The following is a 24,233-nucleotide window of genomic DNA, read 5'->3' as shown; positions in this document are numbered from 1 at the left end:
TATTTCTGGCTAAATAGCATAGGATATAAATGGGAACCTTTTTATGAGATGTTCAAAATTGTAAGCAGTTCAACTATGACTATATAATTTTTAAAATGAATTGGGAAAATCTGACAATTAACATCTCATAGAATATATTCTATATCTAGCACTATCCTAGTACTGGACCAGATAAAGAATCTTTGCAAATACAAATATTGCTGCCTTCAGAGACAGTTGTTTGAATTGGCTTGTTCAGATAACAATGTTGATGAGAACTGGTTTCCTTAAAGCAATTTTAAACTATCACTTTGTCATTTTAATCTTTTGCAGGGACAATGCTGTCTGAATCAGAAATGGGTACCGTATTGGCAGATTCAGCTCCTAACTCAGATGTTCCAGTGCCATGTGGGGTGTCTCTTAGTGATGTCTTGGTGAACTCTCCATCCAGGTTTGTCCAGTTTCTTTAAAAATTTAACTCCATTTGATTAACTAGAATAGTTTCCATGATCTACATTAACATGGGCTTGTACTATTAAAATCTAATGCTGTGAGGAAGGAAAAGAGCAGAATAGAACTTGCTTTTAGTGCAGTGACTAGCTTCTGAAATACACTGTGCATTTGGCTTATGTTCAAAAAGCATTCTGTACAGGCAGATTCTCTCTTATAAGAGTATGCATTTAATGTTAACTCTCTGGCAGAATTTAAATCTTTCTGTAGAAAGACATTGGCCGATACTTAACACTTCTATATTATGGAATGTTGCTATACTGCAAACAGAATATTGGGTGTCTGCAGGGAAATCTCCAAATGTAGGAAAGTACATCTTGTTTGTGCCACATATGAGGGAAGTAAGGGGGATTTTGTCAAAGTAGACCATGTGTAGCTATGTCTCTTAAAGCCTGTGAGCAAAACTAAAAAATTGGCTGCACAGAGATGGGAGATCATTGTGCAGCCTCCTTCTCCCCCCACCCCCGAGGACACACACTCAGTGGTGCAGCTGCACCCAACCCTGACACCACACAAGGAGCAGGCCTGCCCCAGAAACATCCCAGGGCCCTTCCCCTCCATGCAAGGTGATTGGCGGGCAGGCTCAGCAAGGCAGGATCCAAGAGTGGAGGGGCTTAGTGTAGGGAGATCCAGGTGTGGGTTGTGTGGGGCAAAGTGGGGAATCTGGGTGCATGGGCTTGATGGGGCTTCCTGCAGGGGGCTCCAAGCAAAGGTGGCTAGGGCTCAGTGGGTGGGAGTGCAGGTGGCTCAACAGGATGGCCCAGATGCAGGGGGAATGGGGCTTACCAGGGGGTGCTGTGGGAAGGGGGGTGTGAGACTCAGGAGGAGGGTCTAGTTATGAGAGGGTCTGGATGCATGGGGGGTTGGGCAGACAGTGAAGCATTTCTCTGTACAGGGATCCCTCCCCTTGCAGCTGAGGAATGATGGGCATAGGAAGCAGGGGAAGTTTGCAGAGTTTCCTGCAGCTGGATGAGAAATCTTTGGGTGGGTCTGACCCAGGTCCCAGATTCCATGTGGGGGAAGAGGAAATCCTGTCCTCCCCAGCCCAGCCAGGACTAGCAGCTGAGTCAGGCACAGGGTAGAAACCACCAGCCAGATCTTCCCCTGCCCCACAGTGATTTACATCTCTGCTGGCTGCCCTGGGTACCCAAACCATACTGCTGGGGAAGGTCACATGATCACTCTTGTGGCTTTCCTTTGCTTCCCTGTCATTTTTCTGCAGTATTTGGGGAGGAGAGAACTCCATAGGTTCACCTGACCAGCTATAGTCTATCCCTCCATGGCCCATAAAACCTTCCCTAATTTAGGTGGCCTGGAACAAAGATGTGTATAGCCTTGAACCCTAGCCAATAGGGAAGTGTCTTGCAAAAGGTAGCCTTCATTGAAGATTAAGGTGATTTAAGCAATTGTATTTCATTCACACTTGCTCCTGCATAATTATAGCATAAGAGCCTTGTCAAACCAACTGCTGCTGGAGAAATTGATTTTTTTTTTTAAAGGAGCCTAAAAATTAGGCTCCCCAATTCAATGAAATTAGTGGGATTTAGGTGCCAAACTCTCCAGAGGCTCTCTGTGTAAGAACTTGTCTCATTTTATTTGAAACACATGAAGACAACTTTTGCCCTGATGTAGGAAAATGGCCTGAATCTCCAGGTAAATCAAAAGGAAAGCTTGTGCTGTGGTGGTAGCATTGTGTTTGGAAGTGTTTGTATACTCCAGTGCCACAACCTGCTAGAAAAACCACCCACATCTTGCTAGTGAATACCAAACCATGTTAAAAAGCTGGTACCTCTTAGCCCTGTAATAGTTTCCCAAACTTCCTTCCATTAATAAGCAACCTCATTGTACTGCTAATAGAGTAAATTTTACCATTTGCAAATACTGCAATACTGCTCCTCTCCTATTTTCTTAATGATGTGGCTTTACTGTTTGATCCATAAGATTCAGTAAGAATGACCAGTCTGGCTTTTCAGTGGTTCTGCATCCATTTAGCAGTATTAAATTATCCTCTGCTAGCTTACAGCTACCAAATGCACTAGTGAGAAGTTTCTGCAACCTCTCATTGGTCTTCAGTTTTATGTACCTATCTGCCTGATTAACAGTCCTTAGTTTATCTCCCCTTCCCTTGCTTTGACCTCCTGAACTACTCTCACAAATACACAAACACTTCAGCAAAATGAACACTTAATAGTGACAAGAAAAGGAGTACTTGTGGCACCTTAGAGACTAACAAATTTATTTGAGCATAAGCTTTCGTGAGATACAGCTCACTTCATCGGCTGTAACTCACAAAAGCTTATGCTCAGATAAATTTGTTAGTCTCTAAGGTGCCACAGGTACTCCTTTTTCTTTTTGCAAATACAGACTAACCCGGCTGCTACTCTGAAACCTGTTAATAGTGACAGTTATTTATGCCAATCTGTCAACAGAAGTGCAAATTGATATGAAGTATACTTTACGCTGGCCCTGCAGTTAAGACTCCATAGCTTGCTGAGCAAGGTTAATGGACAGACTTGATTACTTTCTCCTGTTCTGGATTGCAGACCTAGTACGAGAAGCAAGTTTTTTGTTTGTGCAGTGTCAAAATAGCTACCTCAGACTTAATTGCAGTGGTTTGAATCCTTCTATTTTGGCAGATCATGAGAGAACCGCCTCCAAATACAGCAGTTGTGCACCCACCCCTGGAACTCTAGGGATGGTACAAGAACTTAACTTTACTGATTCAAAACCAGTGACAATGTACTAACTGTAAAATGTCAACACTTCTCCTCCCACATCTGCTTGACTACCAGTTAAAACAGTCACCTCTCGTGTAATGAACAAGTTTGCTCATTTTTACAGTGAGATAAACATAGCACCTCAAATGCCAGTATGCTTCTCCAGAAAACTACATTTTAAGCAGAACAGTTAAATTTCTCTTCCAAAATGGGGAGAACTAGAAGTTTGGGGTGAAGGACACAAGTTCTGACTGAATCAGGAACAGAAACATGCCTGGGACCAACATTATCTCAAACCAAAGCCAATAGCTGAAACTACCAACCTGTCTATAGCCAATCATGTGCCAGGACTCTTGTATGTCACAATGATCTAGCTAAGATTTGCATTTCTATAGCAACAGTTAGTGTCCTAGTGACCCTGCCTGCATGTAGGGTCAAAGTGGATACCTAGTGCTAGGGACAGCCTAGAAGTCAGTGATGTCATAAGAACCTAGTGAGATCTAGAAGACTGGCATTTACTCAGAAAATACTCTGGAAGTGGACACTGAGGGATACAGTCAGACTTAAACTGTGGATCAGTACTTAACAGAACAAAAGGTGGGACTCTTCCCCCACCTGACTCTTCATGAAGAGTGAAGGTTCAGTGCTGACATGAAGTGCTCACCAGCCTATCAACCTGCAGTGATGTCAGAGTGACATACTTTAGAGAAACAGGAAGGCAAGATAGATGGGGAATATTCAATCCTTCTGAGGTGGATAATTTTTATATATAGATTCTTTGGCAGTCATGGCTGACTAATAGGAGTTAAGGTGACTGAATGGCATGTTGTACATTGCAGGGGAGCAAGCACCAGCCATATGAATACTAGGAGGGCAGGACAGTTACACTTGTAGCTCAAGGGATCTCATTCTGGTGAGTGGTTCATGAGTCTCCAAAGGCCAGGCCAGAGTTCAGCTTCCAGTTAGGTTATCTGGAAGGTGCAGTTTGTGACTGCTGGCAGATTCATTATGCCAAACATGCCTGGTTAATGAGGGCAGAGAATGAAGGTCTGATAGATAAACCTGTCTTGGAGAGGAAGAATACAAAGTATTCATTCCTATCAGCAGCCTAGAGGGGAGTTCACTTCCTCCCCATCTTCTACAAAAGTTAAGGGACAGTGCTTACCAGGTGTCTTCCAGCAAGGTTGAACGTGGAGTAGAGCTACTGCCCAGCACCATGATGGCATGATCCCTTAACCTTTAGGTTGATGACTCAATTAACTCTAGTTGAGGCTGTTTTAGTCACTGGTATTTTTAGTAAAAATCCTGGACTGGTCATGGCTGGGGGTCCAGGCTCTGGGGTGGGGCTGGGGCAGGAGGTTGAGGTATGTGGGATAAGAGCTCCAGCTGGGGGTGCAGGCTCTGGAGTAGGGCCAGGGATGTGGGGTCTGGGGTTCAGACTGCCCCAGGGCTACAGTAAGGAGAGGACCCCCCAAGCTCTCCCCCCACAGCAGCACCTGGGCTGGGGGAGGGGGTGCCTCTCCTATGGCCACAGCAGGCCTGGGGCTGGGGGGAGGAATCTCTCCCTGCTGCAGCCCTGAGCACCTGCATGGAGCTTAATAGGCTGCTACACAGCTTAGAGAGAACTTAGCCCCTGACCTGTCCATGACTTGTACTATACCCCTGACTAAACATTGGGGGGCACTGTGGGGGGAGTTGGTGGGACTGACAGGTTCCCAACCTGGCTTCTTGGAAGTAACATGTCCCTCCCTAAGCTCCTAGCTCTGTGCACTGCCAGCACCATAGCTTCCATTGGCTGGGAACAGTGCTGGCAGTGCCTGTGGGTGGAGGCAGCACACAGAGCTAGGAGCTGAGAGAGGGAGGGACATGTTGCCCCTTCTGGGAAGGGCCCCACCAAAGTAAGTGCTGCCCAGAGCCCTCACCGCTCCCACACCAAATCTCCTCCCACCACTGGGGGGCAGGCAGTGGCCTCAGACTGGCCCAGTGGTGGCTGGTGCAACTGGCCCATGGGCTGCCCCAGAAGTTATGAAAAGTCATAGAATCGGTGATCAACTCACAGCCTAAACTATATAGTTTGTCTGAACTTGAGGTGAGTCATACATAACTTTGAGGAGGTGATCAAAGTCTAGACCATAAAAATGGTGAAACACTAGTTAGGTGGTGGTTTGTCACATAACAGGTATCTCAAACATTGTATGACTTGTGAAAAGCTACTTCCATGGCTTTTTGGAGGAGGTGGGGACTAGTGTGTGTGGTAATGCCCTAAAAAGGGACTGGAGATTCATGGTGGGCTAGGAAGAGACCTCAAGACTCTATTGAGGCAAACAGCTTAGTAGGAGTCAAAATAGACTTGTATGGCTCAGATGATCCACAGTTCCATAAGATGGAATGCAATAGGATATAACCTTTATGCTTCAGGAGAAAAGCCAACCATTAACTGATGAGCATTTAGGAAAAACTTCCCTTAATGGACTAACCAAACCAGAGTGGATTTCTTTCATCTTCCTTTGAAGCATCTGGGGTTGGCCTGTTGTGGTTTCTGTTGACTAGTGATGGCTGAAGCATACTAGTTTGGGCAAAAGTAGTGTTGTGAAAATTTACCTACTTTCAGGCTGCTGAATCCTTCTGAGGGAAGTTGGGGCCTCTTGGGGACTTTCCTGAGAGAGTGCTGGGTGACCACTAATCTGAGTAGTTAGAAGGGAAAGCTGCTGGGGCCAAGTGTCCTGGATTGGCTCTGTGATAGTGAGCAGGGAAGACCTGCTCCCTAGAAGGAGCAGAAGAGAGCTCCTCCACTTCTGGCATCTGCTTTTGTAAGTCCTCTACTTAGGAAGTTTGTTTTGTTTTTTTTCAATTGTGCCAGCCTTCTTAGCTGCCAGTGGATGCTAAGCTTGAGTTCAGACACAGCTTGCCTGGAAATGCAAGTAATCAGTTTGTTGGTCAAAACCAGTTCTGTTTGAACTTATGTTAACAAACACTTTAGATTTAGATTGTAAACTTTTTGAGGCTGGGACTGTCTTGCTAGTTTAGCCCCATATAGACTATCAGTAAAAGGAACGACAATCCCAAATCCAGAATATTGGGAACCAATAACATAGTAGGAAAATTCCCTTCCTAACATCAAGGGATTAGCAAAATGAAATTATGAAACTGAAAAAATCTGAACTGATGGGAATATGCTATGCACTTAGGTTGGTGTACTAAAATAACATCCAGTACTTGTTACTGCTTGCAGAACTGCTGAGGACCATAGTGCTGAGACAACTGAAGAGACTAAGACTGAGGAATCTCAGTTAAATATGTTTGGATCCAAAGGTAAGCAAAAAGGAATCTGTTACAACCATCTTTTGTTGTAGACTAATATATTACTCCAAATTGTTTGAATTCCAAAATTGTATCTTATAGAACAAAAATGTGAACTGCAGGATAGTCTCCTGAGAAACCATGCTGAATTTAGCTTTGGTTGCAGTGGTGGTAGCCCTCAGGGAGGGTAAATATCCACTGGCACAAAGTGTAGTAACACAAGTCCCTGCTGTGGGTGGGGCAGAGGCACTGAATGAGTTTGGCCTCTTGTGCCAGTTGTTCCTGTACAAGCATCTTTTGGCAGAATAGCACCCTCTAACAAGGAGGGTATGTGAAAGTATTAATGGGAGGGAGAGGTTTCAAGTTCCCCATTTTTGTTCTTGCATACAGCTTGAATATAGCTCAGGTTTCAGCAAAACTCCAGTCTTAAAATAGAATCTGAACTACCTGCCAACTTGTCCAAAGTACAGAAGTGATAATTCACATTATACCTTGGGTATAATCTCACATCTGACCTCTTTTTTTCATAGTAGCAGAAGGAAATATCTAAATGCAAGACATTACACTAACCTTATTTATTTAATACTAGCTTCATCCCCTGCCTCAGGCCTATGGACAACACGACGGGATGGAGAAGTTAAACTGAGGCTAGATCAACATGGTATTGGTAGTGAGACACCAAAGACTGTTCATGAACTATTCCAGGAAGCTGTTAAAAAATATGGGAACTATTTTGCCCTTGCATCAAAGAAGGGTGACAAGTGGATAAAGCAAACTTATAAGCAATACTATGAGGAATGTCGGAAGGCAGCAAAAAGCTTTATAAAGGTATGTCTTGTAGAATTTTTATTCACCCATCCACTGTTCTGATTGCAGTAAATGTCCATATTCAGTTACTGAAACTTAGGCAATGTTTAAGTATGCCCTAATCTTACAGGAAGAGGGTGGGGCACAGTGGATAGTGTGGCTCAGTATCATGGAGTCTTAATGAGATACATTTGCTAACTGAATTGTTCTGTCAAACTTCTCATGTGCTCATGCCAGAGGATGACTCTTCAGGAGGCATGAGTTGGCTTTTCATCTTGGATATACTTAACATTCCTCAAAGGAATGTTAAACTTCAACTCCAAACTTTTGGCTTATTCTGTTTTAACTAAGTCTAAAAATGTGGATTAATTCTGGACACTTGTTATATATGTTTAATTTTCCTCCCTGCCCATTCAAAAATTCAAGACAACCTTACAAAACTGTCAAACTTGCCAGCCAAACCTCAATCTATTTGCATATTCTGCTGCAATAAGTAATGAGAACTAAGGATGTGATTACACTCTCCAGAACAATTGTTTCAAGTCTGGTTCCAAGTGGTCAGGCTCTTAGACTTCTCAGCAACTGGCAGGGGCTGCTGCTTGACACCACTGTTTGACACTGTATGCAAGTGTCTGCTACTGTCCACGAAATGTTTTCTGTTAATACTGAAATATTTTATAAAGGAAATGGCCAAACTGGGAAAAGTGACCTTTGTATAAGAGTGAAAAGTGGCTTCAAAACTTTCTGCTTGGCTTTTCACTAGCATAAGTCTGGTCTGCCACCCTCTTGCAGAAACTTATGGCTGAATATATTAGACCTCTTTTGTACAGGTTTCCCTCATGACTAGAGGATTTGTCAAACTAAAAATAGCATGTGCTTTCTGTTAACCTATTGCCCTAATTTAAAGCTCTGAAATCCAAGATTCCTGCCCCTTCAATTGTATAAGTTCCTGCTGCAAAATCAGGAGGATTTTAGGTGAAATCCTGGTCCAGTTGAAGTCCATAGTAAACAAACCTGGGCTTCAATGGAGTCAGGATGGATGCCTTTGATATTACTGATGCATCACATTTTAAATTGACTAACACTCAAAGTAACTATGTAAGGTACTAAATGCAAGGGTCTCCTACTAACTTTCTCTTTCTGTACTTTTTAGCTTTGCCCAGGTCCACAGAGGGAGCAGATATCTATCTGGATTAAACTCAGGAGTTCTGATTCCTGATCTGGTCTTGCACGATACAGTATTACTTCATACTAATGAAGTGGTCTTATTACATTTGCACTGTGTCAGCATTGAACAAAAACAGCAATATCTTGAAATTAAAGAAATTCCCTCAAGAATTAGCACAGAACCAAAACAAGTTTAAATGTAATGTGAATCCTCCTGTACACTGGCTGGGGTTTTTCCTGAAGATTAAGCTCAAAGTATATGCCTGCTTCTAGCAGCCATACAGAAAAGATGTTCAACAAACTAAGGCTATGTCTATACTACTAATGTTGGCAAAACTATATTGTTCTGGAGTGTGGAAAAACACATCTGAGCAACACATTTCACCAGCAAAAGCAGTGGTGTGCACAGGGTTATGTCAGTGGGAAAGCTGCTCCCACCAACATAGCTACTGCCGCTTGTTGAGGTGGTTTTATTACCTCAACAGGAGAGCTCTCTGTCAGCATAGAGTGGCTACACAAACAATCTTAGAGTGGCACAGAAGTTTGCTAGTGTATACATGGCTTAACTCATCTTAAGGCATTTATTTTTCCCAAGAGAAATAGATCCTATCTGATCTTTATTTACAGTTGGGATTGGAGCGTTTCCATGGAGTGGGCATTCTGGGATTTAATTCTGCAGAGTGGTTTATTGCTGACATTGGAGCTATTCTAGCTGGGTAAGAAACCAATTTAGTCTTTAAAGTGCCAGTGCAAGCTATTACATTTTCAGATGCCAATAGATGTTAAAAACATGATTAAACAATTATTGTCAAAGGCTCTACTTTTTATTTGTGGTTAGCAGTTTGTTTAGACTCTAGATATACCTCTTTATCATTAGTACCTCTAACAAATGAACAAGACAGGCTAGAGGGATACATATATAGCTTGATTAGAGCAGAGGTTCTCAACCTTTTTCTTTCCAAGCCCCCCTCCCACATGCTATAAACTCCACTAACCACCTGTGCCACAACTGGTTTTTCTGCATATAAAAACCAGGGCCGGTGTTAGGGGGGCACAAGCAGGGCAATTGCCTGGGGCCCCACACCACAAAGAGCTACATGAAGCTAAGTTGCTCAGGCTTTGGCTTCTGCCGTGGGTGGTGGGGCTCAGGGCCTCAGGCTTCAGCCCCATGCAGTTGGTCTTCAGCTTTCTGCCCTGGGCCCCAACAAGTCTAATGCTTAATGGACTCCCTGAAACCCGCTTGTGGACCCCAGTTGAGAACCACTGGATTAGAGGATGTGCTTCCATAATGCTGAGCTGAAGCAATAATATGCTAGTCTGAAAGAATATTTCATTGCACTTCATGTTGGGGGGAGGGAAGTGAGCAGAAGTTCTACAAAGACAATCTAGTATATTGTGGCTCCTGAAAAACACACATTGTAGATCTTTATGAATGGAATTTCAATTTCTAGAATTTAGCACAAAGGAGGTATCCTCATTACCAAAAAAAAATTTAGATTAATCTGTCTTTACATCATGGAGCCCTTTTCCAGGTGGGAAGGCTCTTCTGTTAAAGAGGCCAACTTCTGAGACTGAAATCCTTTATTAGTTATCTTCTAACTTTGATTTATTTATAGTGGTTTTGCTGTTGGCATCTACACCACAAACTCTCCTGAAGCCTGCCAGTATGTAGCAGAGAACTGTGGTGCTAATATCCTGGTTGTGGAGAATCATAAACAGCTGCAGAAAATCCTAGAAGTAAATATCTTTTTATAGAGTTGTTTAGGGGTGGTAGTGGCATATGGAAAGCATTTGGCTGGGTTAGATAGTCAAGCAAGTATTTAAACTCCATCCCTAGCTCTACCCTAGGGTGTGTTCCTTCTCCTTTTTATTCATTCTGTCAAACCAAGAAATGCCTGTTCTTTCTGGGCTGGGGATGGAAGGGGACTTGACAGTATAGCAGAACTCCCACTTCCCCCTACAACTTCAAACTGCACCTGTGTGCATAGCACTCTAAAGGGATATGGTGGAGTACAAACACTCACTAATGCTTGCAAGCCTACCTGTGAGTGGGCAGGGAAGCCAAATTGGGACTAGAGTGGAAAGGTGATTGCAATCTTAAATATAGACTGGAATCATTAAAACTGAATTTGAACAGTCCAACCTCTGAACTTGCCTATTGGAGGTGGATGGGAGGGGACTGGTAGCCGAAGCAACTTTAAAAGGGAAGTTAAAATTATAAACTCTTCTAGTCAAGGCTCTGAAACAGTCACAGAATACCACAAGCAAAAATTAAGTATCACTAAAAATTGCATGATACTTCCTGGAAACCAAGGTGTTCTTCTAAAACTTCAGGTAGTTAGAAAGTAATTATCCAGAGTGAAGTTAGAATCCAACAGGCTTCAGACTATAGCATTAATATTCTCCACTCCAAAGGTGGCTGCAATTTCAGTTGTGGGTGAAGCTATTGTCTTCAGACAACAAAAGTTCTGTTGCATACCTCAAAGGAAGGTGCAAGAAACACTAATTTACTCTGATACCTGGCTTCCTCTTTACTGCAGGTTCAGCACAAGCTCCCTCTTCTGAAAGCAATCATCCAGTACAATGGAGAGCTTAAGGAGAAAAGACCAAATCTCTACACTGTAAGTATCAGAGTAGCAGCTGTTAGTCTGTATTCACAAAAAGAAAAGGAGTACTTGTGGCACCTTGTAGACTAGCAAATTTATTTGAGCATAAGCTTTCGTGATGCATCCGATGAAGTGAGCTGTAGTCACAAAAGCTTGTGGCACCTTAGACTAACAAATTTATTTGAGCACAAGTCCTCTTCTTTTTACACTGTAATGTTTGAGGTGTTACTTGCATATCACAAACGCCTCTGTGAATAACTAGCTACACTTTGGTGCTGCAAGTACACCTCGACGCTCGGCTGTAGTGAGTAAAACTGGCAAACTGTCCCACTGCCATCTCTCATGGCTCACTCATGGAGGGGCCCCTACTAGATGACATTCTTGTTAATTAGGGAACAGTTTGGGGTGGGGAAAGTTTGTTTTTTTTATAAATTGCTTACACTTGTATGCAGTGGATGGAGGTAGGGGGGAATATTACAAGATAAGAATTCTCCACTCACACAAGTGGTAACTTCACAGCTGTGTACAGTGGATGTAATGACTATCCAAAGTAAAAGCCATGTAGAAGTAGGTCCTTCATTTCTCAATCTCCTGGAGGGTAACCCTTTCCAATAAAGCACAACAATGGCTTTCCTGCTAGTGTTCCCCATCCTATTTTTAAATAAGCCCTTAGACAGGACACCACCAAGACTCAATGAAATCATCACTACCAGCCCAGGAAGCTCCCTTAAAACTACTCCCCCCCCCCCCCCCAAACATGGCTTCATGTGTCAGAACAAAATCACTGCACTGGGGCCGCACACAGACATCCCTGTATTCCTCCCCATATCCACAGCTTTATATGCTGTATTGTAATTGAAGTGAATTCTTGATGGAAAGATCTTCCATGGACTAAGAAGATATATGTGTAAACTGTGACAAAGCTCTGTCCTCTCCTCCATGGGTCCCATGTTTCCTGACAGATTTCACTAGCCTCAGAGGCTCACTATGACCCTCCACATAACCCTTCTCTCTAGAGACAAGGGTCACAGTCTGAGACATTTTTATCATAAGCTGGTGAGGAGAAGTTATCCTTCTTTGCACAGTCTGTCTCCCAGTCTGTGATTAATCAGGGGGCAAAGGGGGGGAACCCAGGCCCACCCTCTGCTCCAGCCCAGGGACCCTAATAGTATCAGCTATGGTAGCTGACCTTTTAGAAACATGACATGTACAATTCCCTGGGCTACTTCCCTCACTTCCTTAAGCTCCACTTCACCCTTACCTCAGGGCCTCCTTCTTTGTGCCTGATATGATGTGTACTAGTCAGTCTCTCTAACAGCACAACTTCCTCCCACAGCTCCTGACATACATGCACACCTAACTGACTGGGAGGCTTTTAACTAGTTTCAGCCAGCCCCTGATTGGCTTCAGGTGTCCTAATCAACCTAGCCTTCTCCCTGCCTTCTGGAAAGTTCTTAACTGACCTGGAGCAGCTGCCATTTCACTTATCCTGGTACCAGGGATTTGTTTAGCCTGGAGCTAATGTATCTATCTCCCACTACTTTTCTATAGCCATCTGGCCTTGCCCTGTCACAAAACCTATGAAAACTCACTGGAAAAACAATAGTGGTCTTCGCCAATTTAAATCCCTCCACCTACCAATCCCTTCCAGACCGCTTAGTTGCATATGTGAAAGATGATGTAAAGCCTGACCAACCTCTTTGCTTTTGAATGCAGTGGAGTGAATTTATGGGCCTTGGCAGAGGTGTTCCAGATTCCCAGCTTGATAAGATCATTGATTCCCAGAAGCCTAACCAATGCTGTATGCTGATATATACCTCAGGAACAACTGGACAGCCAAAGGGAGTTATGCTCAGTCATGATAATGTAAGTATTCTTGCCTAACTGCTATTGGTGTTCAGACTTCTCTGGGATGCACTATTTTTTTTAAATGGTATTTGAGGTTGGAAGAATGGCTCTAGCCAAAATATTTTAACACTAGGACATAATTGAAACACAAATTAATTTTGGAACAGTTTCTCTTTTCAAGACCACTTTGTTTAAGCAAGATTTGGCAAAATTAATTTACTTCTGGTCAGAGGCAAATCTTGCCTACCTTGTCATGCCCCACAAGTGTATGTCCCAAGCACCCATGGTTTGGTCAGAATAGATCTCTAGGAAAAGAAATACTAGGCATATTTTGTCCTAAAAATGCAGACAACCATTTTGCACATGTAGTGACAGACTAATTTCAACAAGGGCAGTACTCTCTCCTATAACCCAGATCAGGACACTGAAACTGTTACTGGGTTTCTTGTAGACTTGAGCCCTACTGTTCATTACTGCTACTAATAGCTAGCTCTTAGGTCTCTTAAGTCTCAAAGAAATTTACAAAGATCAGTAGTTTCATTTTATAAAGCTTAACCTTGGCCAGCATTCATGTGGGCTATTAATGTCATAAGACTAAAACCCTCATCTTGCATCAAATGGAATGGCAGAGCCACTAACCTAGGCACTCCTCCATGGTGGCCTCTGCATAGAGGTGACTGAAGTAGTTTAGGGTAGCTTGTTTCCCTAGTATTACTGATGCTGTTTTGCACACCTATGTAGTTTGCAATTAGTCTGCCAGCAAAAAAGTCAGATAAAACAGATTCGAGATGCTGCTAGAGATTATGCTCTTTGTTCAGCTGGTGAGTCTTAAGACACCAAGAGAGCCTCTAAAAAGCAGAGTACTTGGATTCAAGGGCTACACTGTGTGTGTGTGTGTGTGTGTGTGTGTGTGTGTGTGTGTGTGAGGAAGGATAAGTATGGGTCAGATCAAAACCAAGGCTTTAGCTTAACTCCAAAAGCATTGGACTGGTTTGTTTTGTGGTCGTGACTTGGTCTTCTGTGGATGCAAGTTCATACAATTTGCTTTTAAACCCTCCTTAAGCTCTAAGTCAGGGGTAGCCAAACTACAGCCTGAGGGCCACATCCAGCCTCCAGACTTTTTAAATCTGGCCCTCAAGCTCCCACCAGGCAGCAGGGTCAGGGGCTTGCCAGATTGCATGCAGCTCCTGGAAGCAGTGTATGTCCCATCTCCACTCCTAGGCATAGGGGCAGCCAGGGGGCTCTGGGCACTGCCCCAACCCCAAGCACAGCCCCTGCAGCTCCCATTGGCTGGGAACTGCAGTGGCAGCACCTGTGGACAGTGCAGGGCACAGAGCTTCCTGACCGCACCTCTGCATAGGAGCCAAAGGTTCATCTTTGTCTTCAAGCATTCATGTCCTGCCATACAATTTCCATACCCAGATGTGGCCCTTGAGCCAAAAAGTTTGCTCACCCCTGCTCTAAGTGCTACAGTCCCAATCTCCCAGACAGCAATCCTAGATTGAAAGCAGAGTAGTACTGGCCACAGACACTAAGGCAATCGAGGCAAATGTGACTGAGATGTCATGGCAGGTGTAATCTCCACTTTCTCTTTGTAAGTAGCTTCTGTGTACACAAAGTGTCTTTGCCCAATTCTCTTGATCAAAACTAATTCAGTGCTGGGTCCAGGATGCTTTCTTGGTGCCTGCACAGGCCCAACAGTGAGCATGAGGAGAATTTCCAGACCAGTACTCCATCTAGTCCAATAGCCTGTCGAAAAGTTCAAGACTGCCCTGCTGAAAGCAGTGATGGAAATACCTGCCCATAAGTGACATTTCTTCTCTGCTTCCTCAGAGTATAAATGACCTGCCTTCAGTCACCCCTGGGAAGGGGTGGTATAAAGGGGGAGGTTGACTGCTGCCCTTCCAGTAGCAGGGAGCTGAACATCTGTTCCTAGATGTAGGCTTCAAGTAGAAGTAGGCCATAATACAGGATGGGGGACTCTAGTCACCAAGACCCCCCAAATCTTTGAGTTATTGCTTCCAAGGATAATCAGCTGAACACAAACTCCCAGTGTGACACTGACCTAAAGGGCTAATGTGATCTTTGGAAGCATAAATGGGAGAATCTTGAGTAAGACTAGAGGGGCTTTCCCTTTTATTTTAAATTGGTCATTGTTGAGATCATAGCTGGACTACTGTATCCACAATTCAAAAATGATACACTGGGGGTGCTTGGAGAGTCCAGAGAATGATTTAAAGGATTGGAAAACATGTTTTGTATAGGGAATGGATAGACTCAAGGTATCCATTCCCTACTCAAGTGCCCAAGTCCCAGTTCTGGCTCCAGTGTGATCCACACCCCTCCTGCTGAATTCTGTAGGCGCTGAAACTCACTTGGTGCCTAAGCTTCTTGTTCAGGGTAAACATTCCCTCAGTGCCTATGTTTCATGCTCTAGCCCAGCCTAGACAGTGACTCTCAAATCAAGGAAAGACAGGCTTTCAGCAACTAAAGCCTCATGCAGAGCCTGATCTCATAGGTGGCCTCAAAGGAAGCCCACTGGAGCAGCTCTCATTCAAAATCTGGCTGGAGGAGAGGGTAATGGTGGTGCCCACTAGCTTTTAGCCTCAATAGCTAAAGCACTCACCTGGATTATGGGAGACCCAGGTGGAATTCCCACTGCTGAGGTGGGCTCTACCACTGAGCTATAGGACATTCTGATGTGGGGCAGTCACTGGACAAGAGAATGGGAATGACTGTAGCCCAATGGTAGGGCACTCACCTCCTGGGTCCAGTCACACATTATTTACACACAGTGGAACAGCTTCCTCAGGAGAAACTGAGCCCCACATCAGAATATCCCAGACCTCAGTGGCTAGAGCACGCTTCTGAGAGAGACCCTTGTTCATATGCTCCCTTATCCCCCTCTACCAAAGGGGGGGGAATCTAACTTGGAGTTCGTTTCCTAGGTGTGCTCTAACTTCTGAGCTAGAAGCTGTTTGTAAGGTGGGCATCACCCCCTCCAGCCACTTTGTGTGGAGTCGGGCAGAGTAACTCAGTCTCATGAGAAATGACTTCAGTGCCTAAACTGCCTCATCCAGATGGCAGGTTCCCATTCATGGATTGCTAAGCAGAGATAGGCACCTTTAGGACACACCCCTCTGATCCACATCTCCCACTGGCTATCTTAGCAGGCTTCCCATGTGTAACAGCTTTTGTGAATTGCATTCTTAGGTGCTTATCTCTCTCTATTTGTTAGAGGAAGCTTAAGTACCTAACTTGGCATTATGGATCTCCATGTTTTTTCCTGTGACTTTCTGGATGCCTAAAAGTTGGGTGCCATGATGCTCAGCATTGCAACACCTGAGTCCTTTCATGAATCCCACCCAAGGAGCACTAGGATAGTTAGCCTCAGAGAAGGTTAAAGGGTGACTTGGTCAGCCGACAGGTATCTAGAGGGGGAACACATACCTGATTGTCTCTTCAGTCTAGTGGACAAAGGTATAACAAGCCAATGTCTGGAAATTGACACTAGAGACCTTCAGACTGGAAATAAGGTGTAAATCTTTAAGAGGGCAATTAACCACCGGAATAATTTACCAAGGCTCATGGTAGTCTTAATCAATGGCAACTAGTAAATAGCCGATCTTTTGGAAAAACATCTGTAGTTCAAAAGGAATTATTTTGGGAGTTCTATGGCTTGTGTTACACAGGAGGTAATTAGATCAGTGGGCCTTTCTGGCTTTGGAATCTAGTAATCTAATTCAGTTACCTGCTTAACCTTAACTGAGGCTCATTCTGACATTTCCACCCCCCCGCCCCCCATTGATTAATTTAAACACAAGTTTCAAACTAGCCAGAGACACCAAGAAAAGGGAGAAACTCTCAAAGTGAAATGTTTAATGGATTTAAAACACACACAGCGTACTTGTTATGAACTGGAGTATCTAAACATTAAATGGCATCAGTGTTGTGGCTTGCAGACTTGTTCAGAACCACTAGTGTGAATGGTAATCATGAGATGCTTCTGTTTTCAGATAACTTGGACTTCACTATCAGCAGGGCGCTATGTACAACTGACAGAAGCTACTGAACAACAGGAGCTGGTGGTCAGTTACCTTCCCCTCAGTCATATTGCTGCTCAAATGATTGATATTTGGCTGCCACTAAAATTTGGTGCACAAGTTTTCTTTGCTCAACCAGATGCACTGAAGGTAAAGACCATGCTACTTAATCTAGATGCTTATGGACAGTAACTGGGCTGTATCTTGGGGGGGTGTTGTCACAAGAGGAAACCTAGGTTAGCCATGAACAAAGCTGACACAATCCCAAGAAATTCAGATTACGTTGATCCAAGTAATAAATTACACCAATTTTGTAACATAAAACAGACCCTTAAACTTGACATGAGCAAGTAACTTGCATCTATTCACCTTTCTGCTCTGTATGGTACAAAGATGGATAAGGTGACCATGTTCTCTGAATCTATATGAATATATTGGGTCCTTATGTCACTTCAGACACGCTATTCTGCAACTTTCCTTTCTCTTAGCTGGGTAGTGCCGTGGGTTTACTGGCCATACTCCAAAATCTCTACCCTGATATGCAAAGGGCCAGGTTTTTGCCCTTGATGCAGAGTTGGCATATGTGCATCTGGAGTCCAAGTGAGGGGCATTAACATGCCCTGGCCTTTGAAAACCAGAGTTTCTGACTAGCACTCAGAAAGCAAACTCCTCTCCACACTGCTAGCAATACAAAAGGTGAGGTGGCTAGTATGAATTTCAGGGCTAGACTAATTGCTGAGCATAAGAGGTTAGTTTCTGGGGGCACCGAGCTTTTGCTTGGGAGTGACATTTGACACTAATCTGGAGTCCAGAGTAGGATTCCTGAAAGTTGAGCTGAGGGCTGATTCTGGGTTTGTGCCCCTTGAAGATGAGTGTACTATAGAAATGGAGTACTCTACTCATTAGTAATAAGTACTGACTTAGTTCACCATCAGTGGCTTTTGGAAGGAAATCTAGGTGTCAACTAGAAACTATCTTCTGAACAAAAGTGGTTTTAAACATTTAAAATTCTACTTCGTTTAGGGCAGCTTGATAAACACATTACAGGAGGTCAGACCAACAGCTTTTATGGGAGTTCCTCGCGTCTGGGAGAAAATGCAAGAAAAAATGAAATCTGTGGGTGCAAAATCATCTGCTCTCAGAAGAAAAGTGGCAGCATGGGCTAAGGAAGTAGGATTACAAACTAACCTGAAACGAATGAATGGGTAAATTTTTTTTTTTTAAAAAGCAATTTTAAATGCAGCCTGTAGATCCTAATAGCATCCCATCAGATTAGAGCATAATATGCTATCAAATGTAATATGCAGGATTCTGTCTTTAACTAATGGTCTAGTAAAAAGTTGAGTATCTTCTGAAACTAAGTAGAAGCTTGGCTGTCTAGGCTGGTCAACAAGGACAAGTGAAGAGTTCTGCACTTAGGAAGGAAGAATCCTATGCACTGTCATAGGCTGGAGACAGACTGGCTAAGCAGCAGTTCTGCAGAGAAGGACCGGGGATTACAGTGGACAAGAAGCTGAATATCAGCAGTGTGCCATTGTTGCCAAGAAGGCCAATGGCATATTGGGCTGTATTAGTAGGAGCATTGCCAGCAGATCGAGGGAAGTGATTATTCACCTCTATTTGGCACCTGAAGTACTGCATCCAGTTTTGGTCCCCCCACTACAAAAGGGATGTGGACAAATTGGAGAGTCCAGCAGAGGGCAACAAAAATGATTAGGGGGCTTGGGCACATGACTTACAAAGAGAGGCTGAGGGAACTGGGGTTATTTAGTCTGCAGAAGAGAGGAGAATTGATAGCAGCCTTCAATTACCTAAAGGGGGGTTCCAAAGAAGATGGAGCTCAGCTGTTCTCAGTGGTGGCAGATGACAGACGAGAAGCAATAGTCTCAAGTTGCAGTGGGGGAGGTCTGGGTTGGATATTAGGAAACACTATTTCACTAGGAGGGTGGTGAAGCACTGGAATGGGTTTCCTAGGGAGGTGGTTAAGGCCTGGCTTGACACAACCTTGGCTGGAATGGTTTAGTTGGGGTTGGCCCTGCTTTGAGCAATGGATTGGACTAGACCTCCTGAGGGCTCTTCCAACCCTAATAGTCTTTGGTAAGATAGACTAACCTGAGCCTCTTTCACTTCTTCTCTTAAAGGGCTTCTGAACTCCCAGTGAACTTCCGTCTAGCCAGGCAGTTGGTATATAAAAAAGTTCGGAAGGGTCTTGGGCTGGATCGATGCACAAAATGCTACACTGGGGCTGCCCCAATTACTAAAGAGACTCTGGAGTATTTCCTGAGTCTGGACATTCCTGTGTATGAGTTGTATGGCATGAGCGAGAGCTCTGGACCTCACACAGTCTCTCTTCCAGACACATTCAGGATCACTAGGTATGTATTCCTCATTGTGGAGAGGAACTAGATAACTGACTCTTACATAAAGAACAACTTCATTAGTTTCTCTCATACCAGAAACTTGTATACAACTTGGGTCACTGCTGCCCTCTACTGAGACAGGCAGCTCCCCTCCTTCAGCCTGTACCAGCATCAGCTAGCCACCAATAAGAGGGGATTGGGAGCAAGCAAACTTCTCAACTTTTTGGCTGAGGTACAGGAATGGTGGAACTTGGCAGTGGCCTATAGAACAGGAGCTCTGTCTTAAAGCCTAAATCAGCCAGGCTCTCTAGGAGGTTCAATTGAGAAATGGAAGGATAGAGAGAAACTAGTAAAAGAGGAATAGTCATTTGTTTCTCAATTGTTCTTCATGATATGATTGATACATCCAGTAACTTAAGAAAGATCAATGTGAATATATTGCAACTTTTGAAATCACAAGCCCCAGGGTATTCAATGTTTGGAATAAATAGCTTAATTGTAATACAATTTTCTAAACCTCAGGTATTCTAAAACAATCTTCTGAAAACACCAAGGGCAGATCTATACTTAAAACACTGCAGCCTTGCTGCTGTGGCACTTCAGTGAAGACCCTACCTGTGCCAGTGGGAGGGCTTCTTCCATCAGTGTAGGTAGTCTACCTCCCTCAGAGGTGGTAGCTAGGTCAACAGGAGAATTCTCCTGTCAACCTACTGCTGTCTACGCTGGGAGCTAGGTCTGTTTAACTGCATCACTCAGGTGTCTGGATTTTTCATATCCCTGAGCAACATAGTTATAGTGACTTAATTTCCTAGTGTAGACCTGGCCTAAATGCCTAGTACAGGGGTGGCAAAACTTGCTGAAGCCCCAAGCCCTGGCAGGCACCTTCCGTGGGGCTGAATCCCCTAGCCCTGCCACAGGGCAGAAGCCCCAAGCTCTTAAACTTCTGAAGATTATTGTATGCTGCTTGGAGGGTTGGTAAGTTTGGCCACCCCTGGTCTAGTAGGTCCTAATCTCTCTCTGGTTAATATCAGATCAGTTGTAGGTTTCATTACACTGACAGGCAGCTTATAAACATGAATTCCTTGCTGAAAGATGTGACACAACAACCTGAGTATGTCTCGTGGCTTTGTGCAAATACTTAAATTTTTAAAAGTGGTACTGATGGGGAATCTAACAATTCATAGCTCCTTAGCATACTAAATCTTAAGGAGAATATCTCTTTTAGCTGTGGAAAAGAGATTATAGGCTGCCGGACAATGATTTACAAGCCAGACAGCGATGGCAGTGGAGAGATCTGTTTCTCAGGTAGACACATCTTTATGGGCTATTTGAACATGGAAGATAAAACCAAAGAGGCCATTGATGATGAAGGCTGGCTCCATTCGGGTGATCTTGGCAAGCATGACAAGAATGGATTCCTTTACATCACTGGAAGAATTAAAGGTAATACCTCATCCTTGGTTTGAACTATCTAGCTGCACCATCCTGTGCTATGAACTGTTACTACTTGCAAGCTAAGTAGGCCTCTATCATGGCTTGGTATCTAATAAGTACCTTGGGAGGAGTTATCCACTTATGACCTAGCCTGGCATCAAGGTGATGTGGTAGAGTATATTCTAAATGTGGTGTAAAAATGCTGCAAAACCAGAGAACAAATTGTGAAGTCAAGACTTCAAAAGGTGGGGGTTAAAGAGCCAGTGGCCTGCTCTGCAACATGATAGTTGTCTAAGGCTGACTCTTTCTAGCTATAGTCTGACTTGAGGGAATCAAGACTGGTAGAGTAACTTTTCTAGTTTCAGCGGGCTGTGGTATTAGCTGTTACCACATCATCCACCTTCTCAGTCAGATGAGCCAGCTATTTGGATATAAAACTTTATTAAGGGAAGCTGTTTCCAGGAATGGCCTGTGTATACCATTCCTTGCTATGAAGGACACCTACTTAAATCCAAGTTACTATAGGACAGATACAAAAGCAGATCATAGAATCATAGAATATCAGGGTTGGAAGGGACCCCAGAAGGTCATCTAGTCCAACCCCCTGCTCAAAGCAGGACCAAGTCCCAGTTAAATCATCCCAGCCAGGGCTTTGTCAAGCCTGACCTTAAAAACCTCTAAGGAAGGAGATTCTACCACCTCCCTAGGTAACGCATTCCAGTGTTTCACCACCCTCTTAGTGAAAAAGTTTTTCCTAATATCCAATCTAAACCTCCCCCATTGCAACTTGAGACCATTACTCCTCGTTCTGTCATCTGCTACCATTGAGAACAGTCTAGAGCCATCCTCTTTGAAACCCCCTTTCAGGTAGTTGAAAGCAGCTATCAAATCCCCCCTCATTCTTCTCTTCTGCAGACTAAACAATCCCAGCTCCCTCAGCCTCTCCTCATAAGTCATGTGCTCTAGACCCCTAATCATTTTCGTTGCCCTTCGTTGTACTCTTTCCAATTTATCCACATCCTTCCTGTAGTGTGGGGCCCAAAACTGGACACAGTACTCCAGATGAGGCCTCACCAGTGTCGAATAGAGGGGAACGATCACGTCCCTCGATCTGCTCGCTATGCCCCTACTTATACATCCCAAAATGCCATTGGCCTTCTTGGCAACAAGGGCACACTGCTGACTCATATCCAGCTTCTCGTCCACTGTCACCCCTAGGTCCTTTTCCGCAGAACTGCTGCCGAGCCATTCGGTCCCTAGTCTGTAGCGGTGCATTGGATTCTTCCATCCTAAGTGCAGGACCCTGCACTTATCCTTATTGAACCTCATTAGATTTCTTTTGGCCCAATCCTCCAATTTGTCTAGGTCCTTCTGTATCCTATCCCTCCCCTCCAGCGTATCTACCACTCCTCCCAGTTTAGTATCATCCGCAAATTTGCTGAGAGTGCAATCCACACCATCCTCCAGATCATTTATGAAGATATTGAACAAAACGGGCCCCAGGACCGACCCCTGGGGCACTCCACTTGACACCGGCTGCCAACTAGACATGGAGCCATTGATCACTACCCGTTGAGATAGATCAGTGATCTATCTGTCCTGTTGTGTCCTCTTTGGAGAGAAATAGTTGATCCTTCCACCTTTGGGCTGTCAGTAGCACAAGCATACTGGGGGGGCAAGGGGAGGAGGTAAGGCAGTGGGGGAAAGGATTAGCATTTTCCTCATGGGGATGGGAGGGAAACTCTCTGGCAGCAGATCATTATACTGCAGATGTAGGAGGCACTGCTTGGCCATATAGCAGTTGTATAGGGTATCATCCACTATGGTTCTGGTGTGTACATACTCCACTCAGTAAGTGGGGGAGAGGGCAGTTGGTGGGTTTTTTGTTTTGGGGTTTTTTCTTTGGCCTCCTCTATACAGCTGTTTATACCCGTGCTATCTGTACCCTTACATGCTACTGTAAGGGAAGAAATAGCCTTCGTCCCATCTCCCGCAGCCCCTTCTCCCCCAGCCCCTTATCCTCTTCCCAAAGGGTCTGAAACTGCCTAGTTCTGAGCCACTGTAGCAATGTTCCCCTTCCTGTCTCACAGCTCTAGGGCACCTCAGACTGACACTGTCTACCCCTACCCAAATACATGGCTGGTCTTGAGTCTCTTGAGTACTGAATAGGCACCCCTCTGCATTGGCACACACAGGGAAGAATCTGCCTCTGGGTCCCCCTCCAGTTCTGATGCCTGGCTACCAGCACTAGAGTTCTGGTAAGAACTGGGTTAAATAGGGTCCCTCCCTGCCTGTGGGTGTAGAAGTATGGCCCAAGACCCTCAAGGGAAAGAGTGGTGAACAGTCAGGTACAATAGCTTAATGGCTCCAAATGACACCTACAGCAACAGCTCAAACTCCATAATCCTAGATGGTGGATTGTCCCCAGGACCTAAGCACAAATAAGGCCAAGGGAGGGGGTGGGGAAGAGAACAAATAATGGCAGATAGGGCTGAAGACCTTTTTTTATTCTTTGCATGCAAAGGAACACTAGTCTCTTCTTTGCTCTTGGGGGGGGGTGGTTCCTCTCTGGGCTTTCCTAATGGGAAGATTCTCCCCATCCTAGTTGGATCTGCACAAGTCAGGATGACCATTGTCCCAGGGAATCTTGGAGTACTAAGCTGTTAAAAGGTTCACTGACAATAACCTGATACTCAAGGCCCCATGTACTACATAGCCAACTGTACCTAAATTCTGCAGTCCAAGTTCTCCAGTGCATTGGGGGAAAAACACCCCTCTACAGCAGTTTTAAATCTGTTTAGTCACTTGTGTATTTTAATAGCACAGCAGACCATGTATGTCTTTACTAAATTGACTTCATTGTTTGGTAGCTACAAGACAGAAGTTGCTGTCTAACATGCAAGTGCTGTAATCTTTGCACATGTCAACTTGTCTCTGAAACCTACACTTCTCAAAACACACAACTGAAACAGTAATGAAAGATCATATTTTCATAGTTATGCCTTACTGTCTTCTAGAGCTCATCATTACTGCTGGAGGGGAGAATATCCCTCCTGTTCCAATTGAAGATGCTGTAAAGGAGGCTGTTCCTATAATTAGTAATGCTATGTTAGTTGGAGACAAGGCAAAATTCCTTGCTATGCTTCTAACTCTGAAGGTATGGTTCTTTCCATTATCTCCTGATAGCTAATCTTATTTTCTGGCTACTTATCACCTTAGCCAGAATAGCTTACTCTGGGAGTAGAAGAGTTGAGGGTTTGTTGCTGTCAAATCAAAGATCTGAAACTGTATCTAATACCTGCAAATAAGCATTTCACAAACTAATCCTCTGATCAACACCAGACAGCATGTCATGCTGTAACTTTAAATTACAAGAACCTGACTGTAAGAAGTACATGGGAGCAACTCTGACTGCCTGTTTAGAATCTATGGCTCTAGTTTTGAAGAGGTGCAATTCATCCC

At 44.2% G+C, this 24,233-nt stretch overlaps 1 protein-coding gene across 4 annotated transcripts in view; it reads left to right on the top strand.

Annotated features, from left to right (window-relative positions):
* Positions 1 to 24,233, top strand: part of ACSBG2 (acyl-CoA synthetase bubblegum family member 2) — a 40,140-nt gene that overhangs the window by 11,331 nt on the left and 4,576 nt on the right. For 2 of the 4 annotated variants that reach the window (XM_038383845.1, XM_043502732.1), the window contains exons 2-13: positions 313 to 430; positions 6,439 to 6,518; positions 7,096 to 7,334; positions 9,108 to 9,196; positions 10,097 to 10,217; positions 11,021 to 11,101; positions 12,803 to 12,952; positions 16,951 to 17,127; positions 18,001 to 18,182; positions 19,119 to 19,352; positions 20,563 to 20,780; positions 23,789 to 23,928. In XM_038383845.1, the coding sequence (XP_038239773.1) occupies positions 318 to 430; positions 6,439 to 6,518; positions 7,096 to 7,334; positions 9,108 to 9,196; positions 10,097 to 10,217; positions 11,021 to 11,101; positions 12,803 to 12,952; positions 16,951 to 17,127; positions 18,001 to 18,182; positions 19,119 to 19,352; positions 20,563 to 20,780; positions 23,789 to 23,928 (1,824 nt within the window). In that variant the 5' untranslated portion in view covers positions 313 to 317. The remainder of the gene's footprint in view (positions 1 to 312; positions 431 to 6,438; positions 6,519 to 7,095; positions 7,335 to 9,107; positions 9,197 to 10,096; positions 10,218 to 11,020; positions 11,102 to 12,802; positions 12,953 to 16,950; positions 17,128 to 18,000; positions 18,183 to 19,118; positions 19,353 to 20,562; positions 20,781 to 23,788; positions 23,929 to 24,233) is intronic. The other 2 variants (XM_043502734.1, XM_043502733.1) reach the window with 1 other exon arrangement.

This window comes from Dermochelys coriacea, chromosome 25 (assembly GCF_009764565.3).
Source record: "Dermochelys coriacea isolate rDerCor1 chromosome 25, rDerCor1.pri.v4, whole genome shotgun sequence".
NCBI classification, from domain to species: domain Eukaryota; kingdom Metazoa; phylum Chordata; order Testudines; family Dermochelyidae; genus Dermochelys; species Dermochelys coriacea.
Note: the sequence above shows the minus strand (reverse complement) of the source record. Positions and strands in the feature narration are given on the sequence as shown.